At 42.2% G+C, this 13,112-nt stretch overlaps 1 protein-coding gene across 8 annotated transcripts in view; it reads right to left on the bottom strand.

Moving 5' to 3' along the window:
- LOC135234595 (membrane-associated guanylate kinase, WW and PDZ domain-containing protein 1-like) overlaps positions 1-13,112 on the bottom strand; it is an 88,445-nt gene that overhangs the window by 33,604 nt on the left and 41,729 nt on the right. For 5 of the 8 annotated variants that reach the window (XM_064299351.1, XM_064299353.1, XM_064299349.1 and 2 more), the window contains 4 exons: positions 12,553-12,656; positions 9,250-9,411; positions 8,566-8,751; positions 7,329-7,952 (listed from right to left, as the gene is read on the bottom strand). In XM_064299351.1, coding sequence (XP_064155421.1) covers positions 7,329-7,952; positions 8,566-8,751; positions 9,250-9,411; positions 12,553-12,656 — 1,076 coding nt within the window. The remainder of the gene's footprint in view (positions 1-7,328; positions 7,953-8,565; positions 8,752-9,249; positions 9,412-12,552; positions 12,657-13,112) is intronic. The other 3 variants (XM_064299355.1, XM_064299352.1, XM_064299354.1) reach the window with 3 other exon arrangements.

Genomic DNA, 13,112 nt, shown 5'->3' on the forward strand with positions numbered 1-13,112 from the left:
CGAGCTGAGCCGACCCGAGCGGAACCCGGAGGGGCAGACTGAACGCCGGCGCGGAATCTCAAGCATTACCCGCTGAGAAGGAGTCCAGGAGCCTGAACATCAGACTGAAGGCGACCGTCAGCTCTCCCCTCACTGAGACCATCCTCCGAACATCCGTTCACCTAACACCTAACGGCTCCGCTGCCGAGAGCTCTCCTCATCCGTCTCTCTCTCTCTCTCGCTCTTTCTCGATCCCTCCCTCTCAATCTATTTTCTTTTTCACCCTCCCCCTCTTTGTTGCTTTGTAAGTACCACCTCTCTCTCTCTCTATCTCTCTCACACACACACACGTATGCACACGCGCATAATCAGAAACACACAACACGATATGAAAAAGACCGTGCTTATGATTCAACTGCATACTTAGGAGCATTCATTTGCCCTTGCTTAAAACCATTATAACAATTAGCAGCGTGCTAATACATGTTTGTGATGGCCTTGAACATGTATTGGTTTTCTTCTGCAATAGCGCACCCATTGTAAGGTTACAATGCATTCAATTGCAATTCCAATTGCATTCCAATTGCATTCATATTACAAAAATAAATTCGTTTTTCCCCATCAAAAGCCGTTGAATGTAATTATTCAGTACCTTAATGTCAAGAGTCTTTCCCGCTCGCGGGGCTATTGAGAGTCATCCTCGTGCCATCACTGACTGTGAATGCAGATACTTGACGGTCCTAACACACCGCTAGAGCTCTGCAGCAGCGGTACCGCGTGCATTAAGAGTGAACCGCACAAGCCCATCTTCCGCCCTGTCCCTGGCAGCCTGCCTCCCTCGGCACGCCATTAAATGTTAAAACTTCCTGTTGTCGTAGCGCTGCCCTCGCTGAATGATTCATAATTCATTTCCGATCGCTCAAATCGGGGGACTGAACCCAGCAACGGAACAAAAGACGCAACAGCTCCGGTGCCCCCCTGACAGACACAATTCGCAGCAGGGCTCAGCACCAGCTGAGCAAAACCCCTCCAAAGTTCTGTAAACTCACCACATGGATGGCAGACATGTCTCTCGCTTACACTGTTATTTATTCGTAACGTAGCGATAAATGCTACCTATAAAGGATGGTGACTCGCGCTAACTTACATTTACATGTAAAGTGTGACAGAGCCTGTATGAACCACTATTGTACGGACAAACACTTTTTTTGCTTGTTTTTACATGAATGGCCTAGACTGATGGCAGAGATATGAGACCCAACCCACCAGCACTTATGAGCAACGAGCAGGAACCCACGATGGAAAGAGCACGGCTTTGTCATTCAAATGCGAACAGGAAGTAAACAAACCGGGCGTAAATGGAGCCGGCAGGCTGGCACACCAGGGTGTTAGAGCCCTGCCAGTCGCCATGGCGAGGGGCTCGTTTAGGTCAGCTTTAACTCCGTGAGACCCAGCAGAATTTAAATGAACGCTATTAATAGTCAGATTATCATGTGCGGTGTTGGGGGAGGGAGGGGAGGGAAGTGGGGGGTTTGGGTGGGCGGAGCACAGCTCTATTTGGCCTTGATACAGCTGTATTCAACAATCTGGCCATCTGTCACACTGAAGCCCTCCCGACAGCAAAGCAAATAAGACTAGCCAAGCAATCATCTTCCGTACACTGATAACTTCAACAACGCTGTTATATAATTTCCTTCATGTAGAGAAGTAAGCATCGAATTGCATGTCTGCACAGTAAAATGTTTAGTGCAGAATCAATCACTCTTACAGAGTACATACAGTCTCAGTTTGACTTTTTTTAAACACTCAATATAAAAGCATCTTTCACTGACAATATTGCTCTCCTGCTGTTTTTGTTCATCTCTAAATGACAAACTATACAAAAACAATACTTCTATTTGATATAAATACAGCCAATTTCAGTCCACTGATCCACCTTTAATGATAAATCCTAAATGAAGAAGTGCAGCCTATATTAATTGGAACAAATATATGAATACCCGGGCCAAATATGGCTCTCAGACATCAGTTGAACTTCACTAATTAACTTTTGTATGGAAGATAAGGACGTGGGGGAATCAGAGCTTGGCTTTTAAGCCACTGGTGACTTCATCATCTGGCTGTGTAAACAGAGACAATCCCAGCCAATCACGCTGAGCTCTCGTGGGCGTGGCGTGGGTGATCCGGATGGCCCTGGGGTAAGCACTTTGCCACGGCAAACATGGACCAGAGCACACAGTGGGTACAGCTAAATGTTCAGCATTGTCAATGAGTTTCTCACCCAGCTGAGAGCATTGGGAAATTTCACAAGATCACCGCAGATCCCCCCCCCCCGCCCACCCCTGGTCTCCCTCAAATACTGACATACACCTTTTCAGGGTTTACACACGCGACCAGGTTTTCCAGTGAACAACAGTGAAATGGTTTCCAGTGAAACATTTCTGCTCTCATTACCTTTTCCCCACAAATACTCAGAATTACTCTACGAAATGAAAGCATGGCCCGTTGTGTATAATATTGTCATTTTTGCATGTCTTTTATCTTTGCAGGCGGTATTGACCGAGCCCTTTTCTTTACAAGGCATTTCTCTCGCAAGGCAAAATTGCATTCGTTCCGGCTTTAATGCAAAGCAAGCAAAATGATGCCCTTTACGACGAATCAATCCTCTGCCGCTGCCATGCCCATTTGTCTTTCGCTGGGTTTATTTGCTATTTGTGCCAAGCCCCGCTCTGTTTTCACTCCGGGAGAAAAGCCATTTACCAATCCACCACAAAAAAAACTACTCTTACAGATAAGAGGGGTCACTAAGCGCGGCTAGCATTATAAACAGCGTTCTGCGCAGATTCGGGGAATGACTAAACCTCTCCGATAAAGACCCGGGTGCAATTTTAAGTGTGGCTTAGCCATAAAGGGACAGAAAGTCTTATCAGAAGTTTAAGCGTCACGCTCGATATTCAAAAGCGATGGGTGACAGACAGTTTTAGGCGCAACGGTTTTATGAGCAGTTTGTTTTGCTGTATGAATACATGCTCCTGCTGTCAATTCGCTTTCATGTTTTACTTTGACCTTCACTTCTCTTTTCTTTGCGTAATAAAGGAGGTGTGTTTGTTGTGACTCAGTGGCCACTGATTGATGACGCAGACCCCGTGCAGTAAGAGCTTTTATCGCACTCCCTGCGACCAGTCCACCCCTTCCATAACTCAGACATGCCATTCTGCCACCATTTTGCTTAGACGTCACAATTAATATTTGCCTTTGGAATCACAGCTTAATCAGCTGACCTTTTTCGACAAACCTGATTGGATTCAATTTGACTCGTGGACACAAGCTTTAACAACTATGCAAAGACGTAGACTAACCATACTCATAACCACTTAAAGAACATGATAAATGTAGTCCAATGTTGTACTCTGCTTTATGCACTCTTTTATTATTAAAGCGGAAAGCATGTCCATTTTATTACCACTTGCATTTGGAATGATGCTGTGATGTACATTGTATGGTATATTGAATCTCAGACAGTAAAGTAACACAATAAACTTATTTAGAAAAAAAATAAGTGCATGGCAAACAAATATGTGGATATCTTTACCGCAGTATTTTATCAAACAGGAAGAAAAAAAAAACAATAAAGACGGCATACAGTCCAAGGAGAACTGTAAATTATGGCATAAGTACTCCCTCAGCTATAAGCCATTTAGCTAAGCAATGCCTTGGCCATTAGTATTCCCTGGGAGAATATCAATAAAGAAATACTGGAGACTGAGCAAATTTTTGGGTGTGAAAAAAAAAAGTTATTCTACAACAGAAAAGAAAATATCACAGAAGACCGGAGACAGAATAGTTTTAAATCATCATTAAACAGCACACAGAGCTTAGCCAGCTCAGCCAGGCGCACACGTATTGAAAATCTGGGGGCCATCGGCAGTTAGCCTTGAGATGAAAGCAGACATTCTTTGCGATTTTGCTGAAATGAAACACATTCTTGCATTCACTCCTTTGCCTCTCGCTGCTTTCTGAAGTGGCTCTAAATCAATAGTCAGTCTTTATACTCTGGTCAATACGTTTTCTTTTACACATACGCAAATGCACGCATGCACGTACTGTACACACACACGCACGAACACACACACGTGTAAATACCCGCACACACATGCACACACACACAGAAGCAAACAGAAAAAATATTTATAAAGGAGAGAATGACATAAAGAGGTCTACACTGAATTCTATTGCCATATTGTAAGACATCATTTTTAATGAACCTATTCATAACACTTTGACTTTTCACCAAAAGAAATACATGGAAATATGTTTCAAGTAACTTATTATGAAAAATGTATTTCACAGTAAAAATGTCCGAGGCTAGAGTCATAGGGCCCAATAATTCATACAGTTCAACAACAAACCCTTGCACTAACCCTAGTATCTAAACATAAACTTAATCTTGCCTCAGACCTGACCTGTACAGTTTTCCTCACGCTAACCCTAATTCTAGCCCTAACCCTTTAGGCAGCTAGAGGGAATGGCTTATTAAGCAAATGGACAGCAGATGGCGTCTCAGCCAGAAATTAATTGGCCTTTCCTTCATTAACTGATCTGTTTTAATTAATATTTTCCATGGATTTTTAACTGGTCCTACAAAAATAAATGTGTTCGCATTTGGCATATATATTAACATGGAGAGATATTCCAAAAATAAATCTGACTGAAGTAAAACAAGTAAAAACAATTTAAAATATAAATGTTTTCTGCTGTACTGCTTTCCAATAGTGGCAGGGCAGAATTGCCTACACACATGTTAAAAAAAGAAATTCAAGCAAGGCAATATCCACAAAACATTCATTCTGGTATTGAATTCTGGTTGTTTTGTAACCTAATCTGAACCAAAGCTCACAAAAATTGTACATGACCGACAGTACATAACAACAACATGAATCATTTATTAAGTATTTTGGGTAAGTTGTGAATAAAACAGGGGGGTCTTTTTTCTCAAGAGTCCCTGCCCAAAAAATTGTGTATGTGGGTCTAAGCCACTGACAGGAAAAGCTGGGCTGTTTCTAGGATGTTTCTAGGGGGTGCTTACACTCTGGTAATCTGGGGCGCTCTGAGAGACTTAATCCCAGACATTATGCCACAACCATTGCTGTAATTCTAAATAATCAGTGAAAGTACATTTATCTGTAACAGTTTTTTATTTGAAATAAACGCTGGCAACCACTGTGGTAGAAGGCGAGCACAAACACCATCACACCATCACAGTAACTGCCAACTTCAAACTACATCAACCTTCAAAAATGATTCACACCCTTGATCAAGACAATGGCTGTATAAAACTGTGTAATGGTTTCCAGAGTCCATTTAATGGTTATCAAAGTTGAATATTTGTCACCTTTGAGAATTTAAAGGTGACAAATACCTTTGTAATTTACTTTAAAGTATTGTTTCATGTCTTTAGTCAAAGTCTTCCTCAAAGATTTGAATACTTTTGGAGACCACTGTATAGAGAAACATCATTTTTCTTGTTCATTTAGAGAAAGATATTTCTTTATTTTTTTAAGTTCAGCATATTTTTAGCGCAACATATTTCTGAACTCATTTGGATAAGAGAGCAATCTGTGTTCGGTACTAAGCAGTACTACACAGATTGCCGAACTACAGACACCCAGCTTGGAAGCTGACAGTTGAGTTGGGAATCGTAAATTAAGTAAAAAATATTTTAAAAGCGCAAGGTGGAGGTTGAGATTTTCATATTCATAATACTTCCGTGAACATTCCATATAAATTCTCTATAAATATAAATGCTTGGGCCCTATCATTCAGGGCCATATTTTCTATTATATTGTGGGTTTCCATCTTTGGCATTGCAATTATTTTGAAAAACCAATTCACTGACCCATTTACATATGTTTGGAGAGAAATGAGACCTTTTCCTTATTTCCTTATTTTCCCTGTCTAGGCTGATCAAAACCATTCAATTAATTTTACATAGCCAGTTACATAGCCACACTGGACTTCGATCGATCAAGAAAAAACCAAGATCAAGATTTGTAACAAGGTCACGTGAAGATGCTTAAATCCTATTGTAGTTTCATAGCTTCATCCCAAAGCTGAAGAGGACATAATACCCCACCAAACACCCAATGTTCACAGACGTTGTTTATGGACTGAACTGATCCGTCCGCCGTGACCATCAGTTAGCCCAAACATAGCCATTGGAACAGTGGCTTCCTCTCAGGTTGGCAGCCTGTGAGTGGTCTGCAAGTGTGAGGGCACGCTCAATGTTTGGTCTGGTAGTGTAGCGGTCCACTCAGTGTCGTACCTATTATCATTGAGTGTTGAAATTACACACTTTGCAAGACGTTGAAACAGCGACCTGAAAAAGCTGTACTTTCAACTTTCACCTTCAACCAAAATCGAACGCATAGAATCGAACGCATGCGATCAACAAAAAGCCAGTCTGCTATTCAAAATTTTTTCAACAACAATTTGCTGTGTGGGAAACCAGTTCAACGGTTAAAAGTCCATGCCTGGGGTGTTAAATTTTCTCTGCATCACAACCCCCCCCCCCCCCACCCCCCACCCCCAAGCGTTTGATGGAATGAGGCCCAACCAACACAATACAGTCATCACCCACAAGCAGTACAGAATGTATCAAATTACTGCCCCATATACATTACTGTTGGTTGATGCTTCTGTCTCTTTATAGCGGTAAATACAGTAAATGTGCATGCAAATTATCAACAGATAATCGTTAAGATAATTACTGTTTTTCATAATCTGAAAATCATGACAAATTAATCTTTGCGTAAACAGACAATCAGACAATTATCCATTTATCCACTGCCCACTTCTACTGCTGTGCGTACAACAATCAACCCAGTGAGCACAAACCCAAATTTCAACACTTATTCTTGGTGATTCATGGGAGAAATTTGGTCTGAAAGTTGAAGATTAATGTTTCACTGACAGTTTTGTGTGGGTGACACTTTCCTCAGTTTTACTTTGTTTTTTTGTTTTTTAAACCAAGCACAAATACCAAATATACAGTTTGCAATTCATTTCAAATTCCATTCCTGTTACAAATTGTCTGGTAATGGCTGCAGGTTCTTTTTGAGAACAATCCATTTCTTGCAAAGCATATAGGGATTAATGGAGGCTTTATATGGGCCGTGAAAGAGGTGGTCATTAATAGTGATTGGAGATTCTAATGAGACTGCAGTTTTATTCTATCCATGTTTTTGGTTCAGTGCTCACCTCTGTGCACTAGCACAGTGACCTCAGTTCCTGTGACCCTCCCTCTACTTCATTCAGCAAATCAGCACCTTGTTTAGCACTTCAGAACTCACCTCTCTGCACCAGCATGGTGACCTCACTTCCTTTGGTACACTTGCTCAGGAGATCCACCACCTGGTTGTGGGTCATGCTCTGCACGTTCCTCTTGTTGACCTCCACCAGAATGTCTCCCTCCCTCAGGCCCCGGCAGCGGGGGTAGTCCACGATCTGCTTGACCCTTTGCCCGCCTCCTGAAGGGCTGTCGGCAATGGTGAACCCAAATCCTTTGTCGCCCTTCTCCATGTGGACGGTGATGAGCTCGGGCTGGGTGACGATGGACGATGCCAGCGTCACCACGTCGCTGGGCTCGGGCCCCATCTCGGTCGAGGAGGAGGGGCTGAACGGGAAGGGCTCCCGGGCCCCGTTGGAGCCGTTGCCCGGGGTGACACCGCTTCCGCCATGTCCAGACGGTGAATCGTAGCTCTCCTGTCCATTGACTATGATGGGCTCCTTGTCAAGGATGGCCACCGAGGTCACAAGACTGGTGTTGGGGTCGTCGGGGTCGAAAGGTAGGGGGTACCCCCGGCACAGCTCCAGGTCCACCATGGACCCTATGGGGATAGACTGGAAGATCTTCACCACCTGGGCATGTGTGTAACCCAGCACGCAGGTCTCATTCACGCTCACGATCACGTCGCCTGCAGGGAAAACCAGTCAGAGTTTCAGTTCATAAATGTCAATCTATTTGATTGATGACAGACATAGGATTAGACTCCTTGCTTTGGGCTTAATAGACTTTGTCATCCCCTGATGAAGGCTAGCAAGCTAAAATGCCTAAGTACAACATAATTTAAAATGTCTCTTCTACAATCTTTAATGTCAAACAATTTTTCTTGTGAACAACTAAGGTGACTTTACTTCTTCTGGCACAGGTACCATCTTTGAACAGCTCCTAAAGCACCAGCTTAGACACCCAGACATTAGTCAGATGCCTAGTGGGCGGCTTGTGGAAGTGTGCAAATGACACATACTTCCTCTTGCTATTCTACCACTTCCCTGTGTCTCATATCTCACTCATCTTTGAATCACCACCTTCACGTTAAGCCTGCGTTCACTGAGGCGATGTGATCGACAAGAAAACCTTGGTTTGCATTCATTGGCGGGTTTATTCCTCTGAACTGCACTGCTTTCTCTAGGCTGTTAGCGGGGAGGTGTAAGCCTGCCGCACGAGGCTAATCAAACATGGGAAAAGGTTGTGAGCCTGGAGGCTGGAGTCCATTTAGAACTGCTTCAGAAAGCAGAGGAACCCACCTGTCTCCATCTTCCCGTCCAGAGCAGCGGGCCCGTCCAGAACCAGGCTTTTGATCTGCAGGAACTCATCCGGCTCGTCGCCTCCGACCACGGTGAACCCGAAGCCTCGCCTGCTCTTCTTCAGCTTGGTGTGGATGAAGGTTCCCTTCAGCTCCGCCGGGTTCCTCGTGAAAAAGGGCTTCCCTCCTGGAGCAGAGAAATGCACCAGCCTTTTCATTCACTGCAGACACTTGTGGGCAGGGATGGGTGGTATTTCAAATACATGCATGTGTGTGCGCATTTGTTTGTATTTCCATTTGTTCATCTATGTGTGTATGTGTGTTTGGCATGTGCTATATGCCTGAATGAATGAAAATATATTTGACATTTTAACACACCTCAGAATACACTGAAATACTTGAATATTTTTAATGACACTTCTTACCAAAACAATCATATGAAAGACTTATTCAGAAATTCAGTATTCTGGATTTTTCTCTGAATGTTGCTCTTAATAGATGTCTCTTGTAAAAATGTTCTGAAGGAAGTCTATTGGGTAAAGTAGTTGGCCCAGGGCTCGCATTTCATCTCACTCTTGAATATTCCATAAGCTGGCCTAGGCTCCTGGTTTACCCCAGGTCTGGCAGTACCGTGACTCAGATTTGGCCCCTGGTTCACCCCAGGTCTGGCAGTGCTGTGACTCACGTTTGACCCCTGGTCCACCCCAGGTCTGGCAGTGCTGGGACTCACGTTTGACCCCTGGTGGGGGCGGTAGCGGGGGCACTGTCTGGGGGTCTCGGTACGTTTCCAGGTGGTTGATCGTGAAGCTGGAGATAGGGGCTCCAGCAGAGTGCTCCTCTATCCATTCTGCAAAGAGGAAGGGGAGATTCTGTGTCTGATACTTTACATGCACACACACTCACATACACACATATGCACATACATCCGTGCACACACGCACACACACACGCACACACACTTAAATAAGAATACACACACAAAAAAGTCTGTGTCACAAAGAGGGGACTATCACTCTGTATTATTATTACTACTATTATTATTATTATTATTATTGTTATTATTATTATTATTATTATTATTATTATTATTAATTCAGCCACGAAACTTGACTTTTTTTTTTTAATTAGCAAAGTTGGGACCTCAGCGGCCTGCAAAGGAACAATGACTGCAACTGTACTCAGGTGCTTTCCACAATGGCTTGGATTCTTTCAAGAAGGGGTAGCACTCCATATATTGTTAGATTTTCCAAGGATAAAAACATTTGCTTCACTAAATCATCAAAAAGGTACTCTAAAATGAAACATACTGTAAATGTCTGTAAATTTTAAACTTATACACATAAAGATTATATAACAATTAATATAACTATTTAATTCATTGAGGTTTCAATTATATTAAAAGAATAATAAACCAATCAGTATTTATTTATTTATTTATTTCTGTAATTAAACACGAGCTAAACGGTGCTTCAGATTTAGCTTCTGTACAAGGGCTACAACACTGTATGACAACACTCAAGAAAGATTTATTGCAATAAGATTTTTAAAAAAAACTATGTTTGAGGACCATTCCATGGCAGCCGTGCGCAGAACCGTGTCACTTTATGCCAACTAAGAGAGGACTTGTGTCTTTTCACACTGTCCAAGTGAACAGAATTTTATCATGGCTAATAACAGACAGTGACCCCAATTAAGATGTACTCTAGAGTCATAAAAATGTAAATACAATAAGCAGCTACAAAAATGTTATACTGCATACCCGCAATTCACTTCCTTATTACACTCGCAGCATACAAGCTCTGCTAACTACTGAAGTGGGAGATTTGGTGGAATGCATTGTATTTGTAGTTACCTGGTGAAATCAAACCTGTCAACCTAATCAGACTGGGTAATTATTGGAGCAAGCTGAGCAATTCTAAAAAGCCACTTTCGTTATACAGCATATATTTCATACAATCCGGCAGGGGACATAATTGAGTTTCAGAGTGCACACAAAATCTAAACATTTAAAATGAGCAAAAACAATGAACATTTGCTGAATTGTTCACGTCTGTGATGTTTGGATGTTTTTGTTGAAATGTCACACTACTGTTGAAATGGCTATTTTTCATTTAGCCTGCCAGCAATGGTAAGTCAGTCCTTCACTTGTAGATGACAGCTGCTTTTATGTCAAATTAAGCCTGTTTTCAATGTAGACAGTATTTTTTCTGTCACGTTATTGCTGCTGAAATGGCCAGTACTGGAGCATATCATGAGATTGGATGTTTTCCAACTGTGACCCCGGTTAGGATGTGCGGTTGATGTGTAACAATGCCAGACAGGTAGATGAGAGAGAGAGAGAAAAAGAGAGAGAGAGCCATTCAGTTTTGTCGGCACCCTTAGAAAATATGAGCAAATAAATGTTTATCAGCTCGCTACTGCATGAGTAAAATCAAACTTTCACTAGAATTGTTGCCACCCTAGAAATTCTTCAGGATAAAATATAATAGAACTACTTTTTTAGAGATCATCAGAGGCACAGAGCCCCATTTATAATTGCTGATTGTAATATGAACCTAATAAACAACCATTTGTATTAACACAAGAATGTACGATTAGACAATGAAGTGCAGGCAAGGAGTGGGCAGGAGGTGCCAGATGACCAGAGGTAGCAAAACAGAGGTAGGTGGGGTAGGTGTGCGAACAAGATATAATGGAGCTGTCGCTTTAAGTGCCCAATAGGCTATCGGCAAGGTTTTGAATTTGAAGTGGACCAATATAGGTAGCCAGTGGAGGCTGATGAGAAGGGGTTGAGTAGGTGGTGAGGGAGACAAAGATTATCTGAATGTTGTACAGGAAGAATCTGCATGGTTGACAAACATCATCATCATGTTCTCAGAGAGGGACGGTTTGTTGTCCAATATAACTCCTGAGATTCCTGGTAGATGAATAAGGACACTGTGGTGGTGCCATCCAGGGTGAAGGATATGTCCAGCAGGGGGCATTGGGGGGACTTAGCTGGGAAGGACAGTATCCGTTTTAGCTATGTTGAGCTTCAGGTCTTATAGGGAAGCTGAGATGCATGCCAACGGGTGGGTGGAAGGAAAGAAAGAGCTGTGTGTCATTAGCACAGCAATAAGAGAAAACCCCAATGGACACCTGTTAAGAGTTCCTGAGATCTCCTGCCCCCCCACACCAACAAAAAAAAATATCCTGCTAAGTGTTCTCCAACCTTATCAAACATTACTGGAGAAAACTGAAGAGTTGCTATCATGGCGAAAAGAAAGTGCACCAAGTACTGAATGTAGGGGTGCCAATAATTGTGACAAACATCTTTTTCAGAATAAAAATGTACTTTGTGCTACTTTGTTTTCTCTGACAACTGGTATCACAATAAGATTATTTAGATCATTTAATTTAGATTATTTCTCATATTGTTGAGCATAGAGAGCATTTGATAAACTAAGTGAATTTTGTCCAGTATTTTTTTGTTCATATCAATTGAGGGTGCCAATCATTCTGGTGGGCAGTACACAAACACACATGCACACTCACACACACACACACACACACACGCAGCAATACAAATACACTATAATGCATGCAGACATACACACTCCCTCATAACATTTGACTAGGCAGCAGATTAATATGAATAAAAGGTAAATTCAACATATAACATGAAATTGTAGAGAAAGTCAATGTTTAATGAGGGTAGCAGGCAACTAAAAGCTGAGATAAGCAGTCAGAAAAGGGTACATTTCTATTCTTAATAATTTAACAATTTTTTATGGTCTTTAGACATTAACAGGATGAAATAGTCATCAGGAAACTTAAAATAATAATAGTAAAACCAGCAAAACAATGTATGTTAATGCTCTGGAAGAATAAAATAATGATTACATAATGATTCTCACTTAAATAAATGATAATGCAACTTGATGACAGACAAGACCTTCACAAACATGAAGAAAGAAAGAAATGATGCCATGTCTGGCTGGGAACGAACCTCGAATGTACCGCTCACCTTCGGGTGGCTGCTGTGGCTCGAGCTGCTTTTTCCGTTTGGCCTCGACAACGGGGTTTTCGTACTGCGTCTTCCTGTTTATGTGACTGACACAGGAGAGGAGAGTGAGCGTGTGTGTGTGCGTGTACGTGTATGTGTGTATGAGTGTGTGTGTGTATGTGTGTGTGTGTGCATGTGTGTGTGAATGTGTGTGTGTGTGTGGCGTGAATGTGTGCACATGTGTGTGTGCATGTGTGTGCGTGTGAGTGCACGTGAGTGACATATGTGTGGACAGGTGTGTATGCATGCATTTGTGAATGCTTGCATGTATGAATGCAGACAAGTCTGTATGCGTGTAAGTGTGAGGTGGACAGGCTATGGACATTCATACATGTATTCAGGTGTGTTTGCCTACATTTCTCTGCATGTGTAGGTGTGAGTGCGCATGTGGGTGTATGTGTGTGTTGGCAATATTCACTGAGATCACTGCATATTTATTATCACAGCACCCTTTATACAAGCTAGTGGAATAAATTAAAATCAGGTTGTCACATTGATGTTTT

This window comes from Anguilla rostrata, chromosome 11 (genome assembly GCF_018555375.3).
Source record: "Anguilla rostrata isolate EN2019 chromosome 11, ASM1855537v3, whole genome shotgun sequence".
Taxonomy (NCBI): domain Eukaryota; kingdom Metazoa; phylum Chordata; class Actinopteri; order Anguilliformes; family Anguillidae; genus Anguilla; species Anguilla rostrata.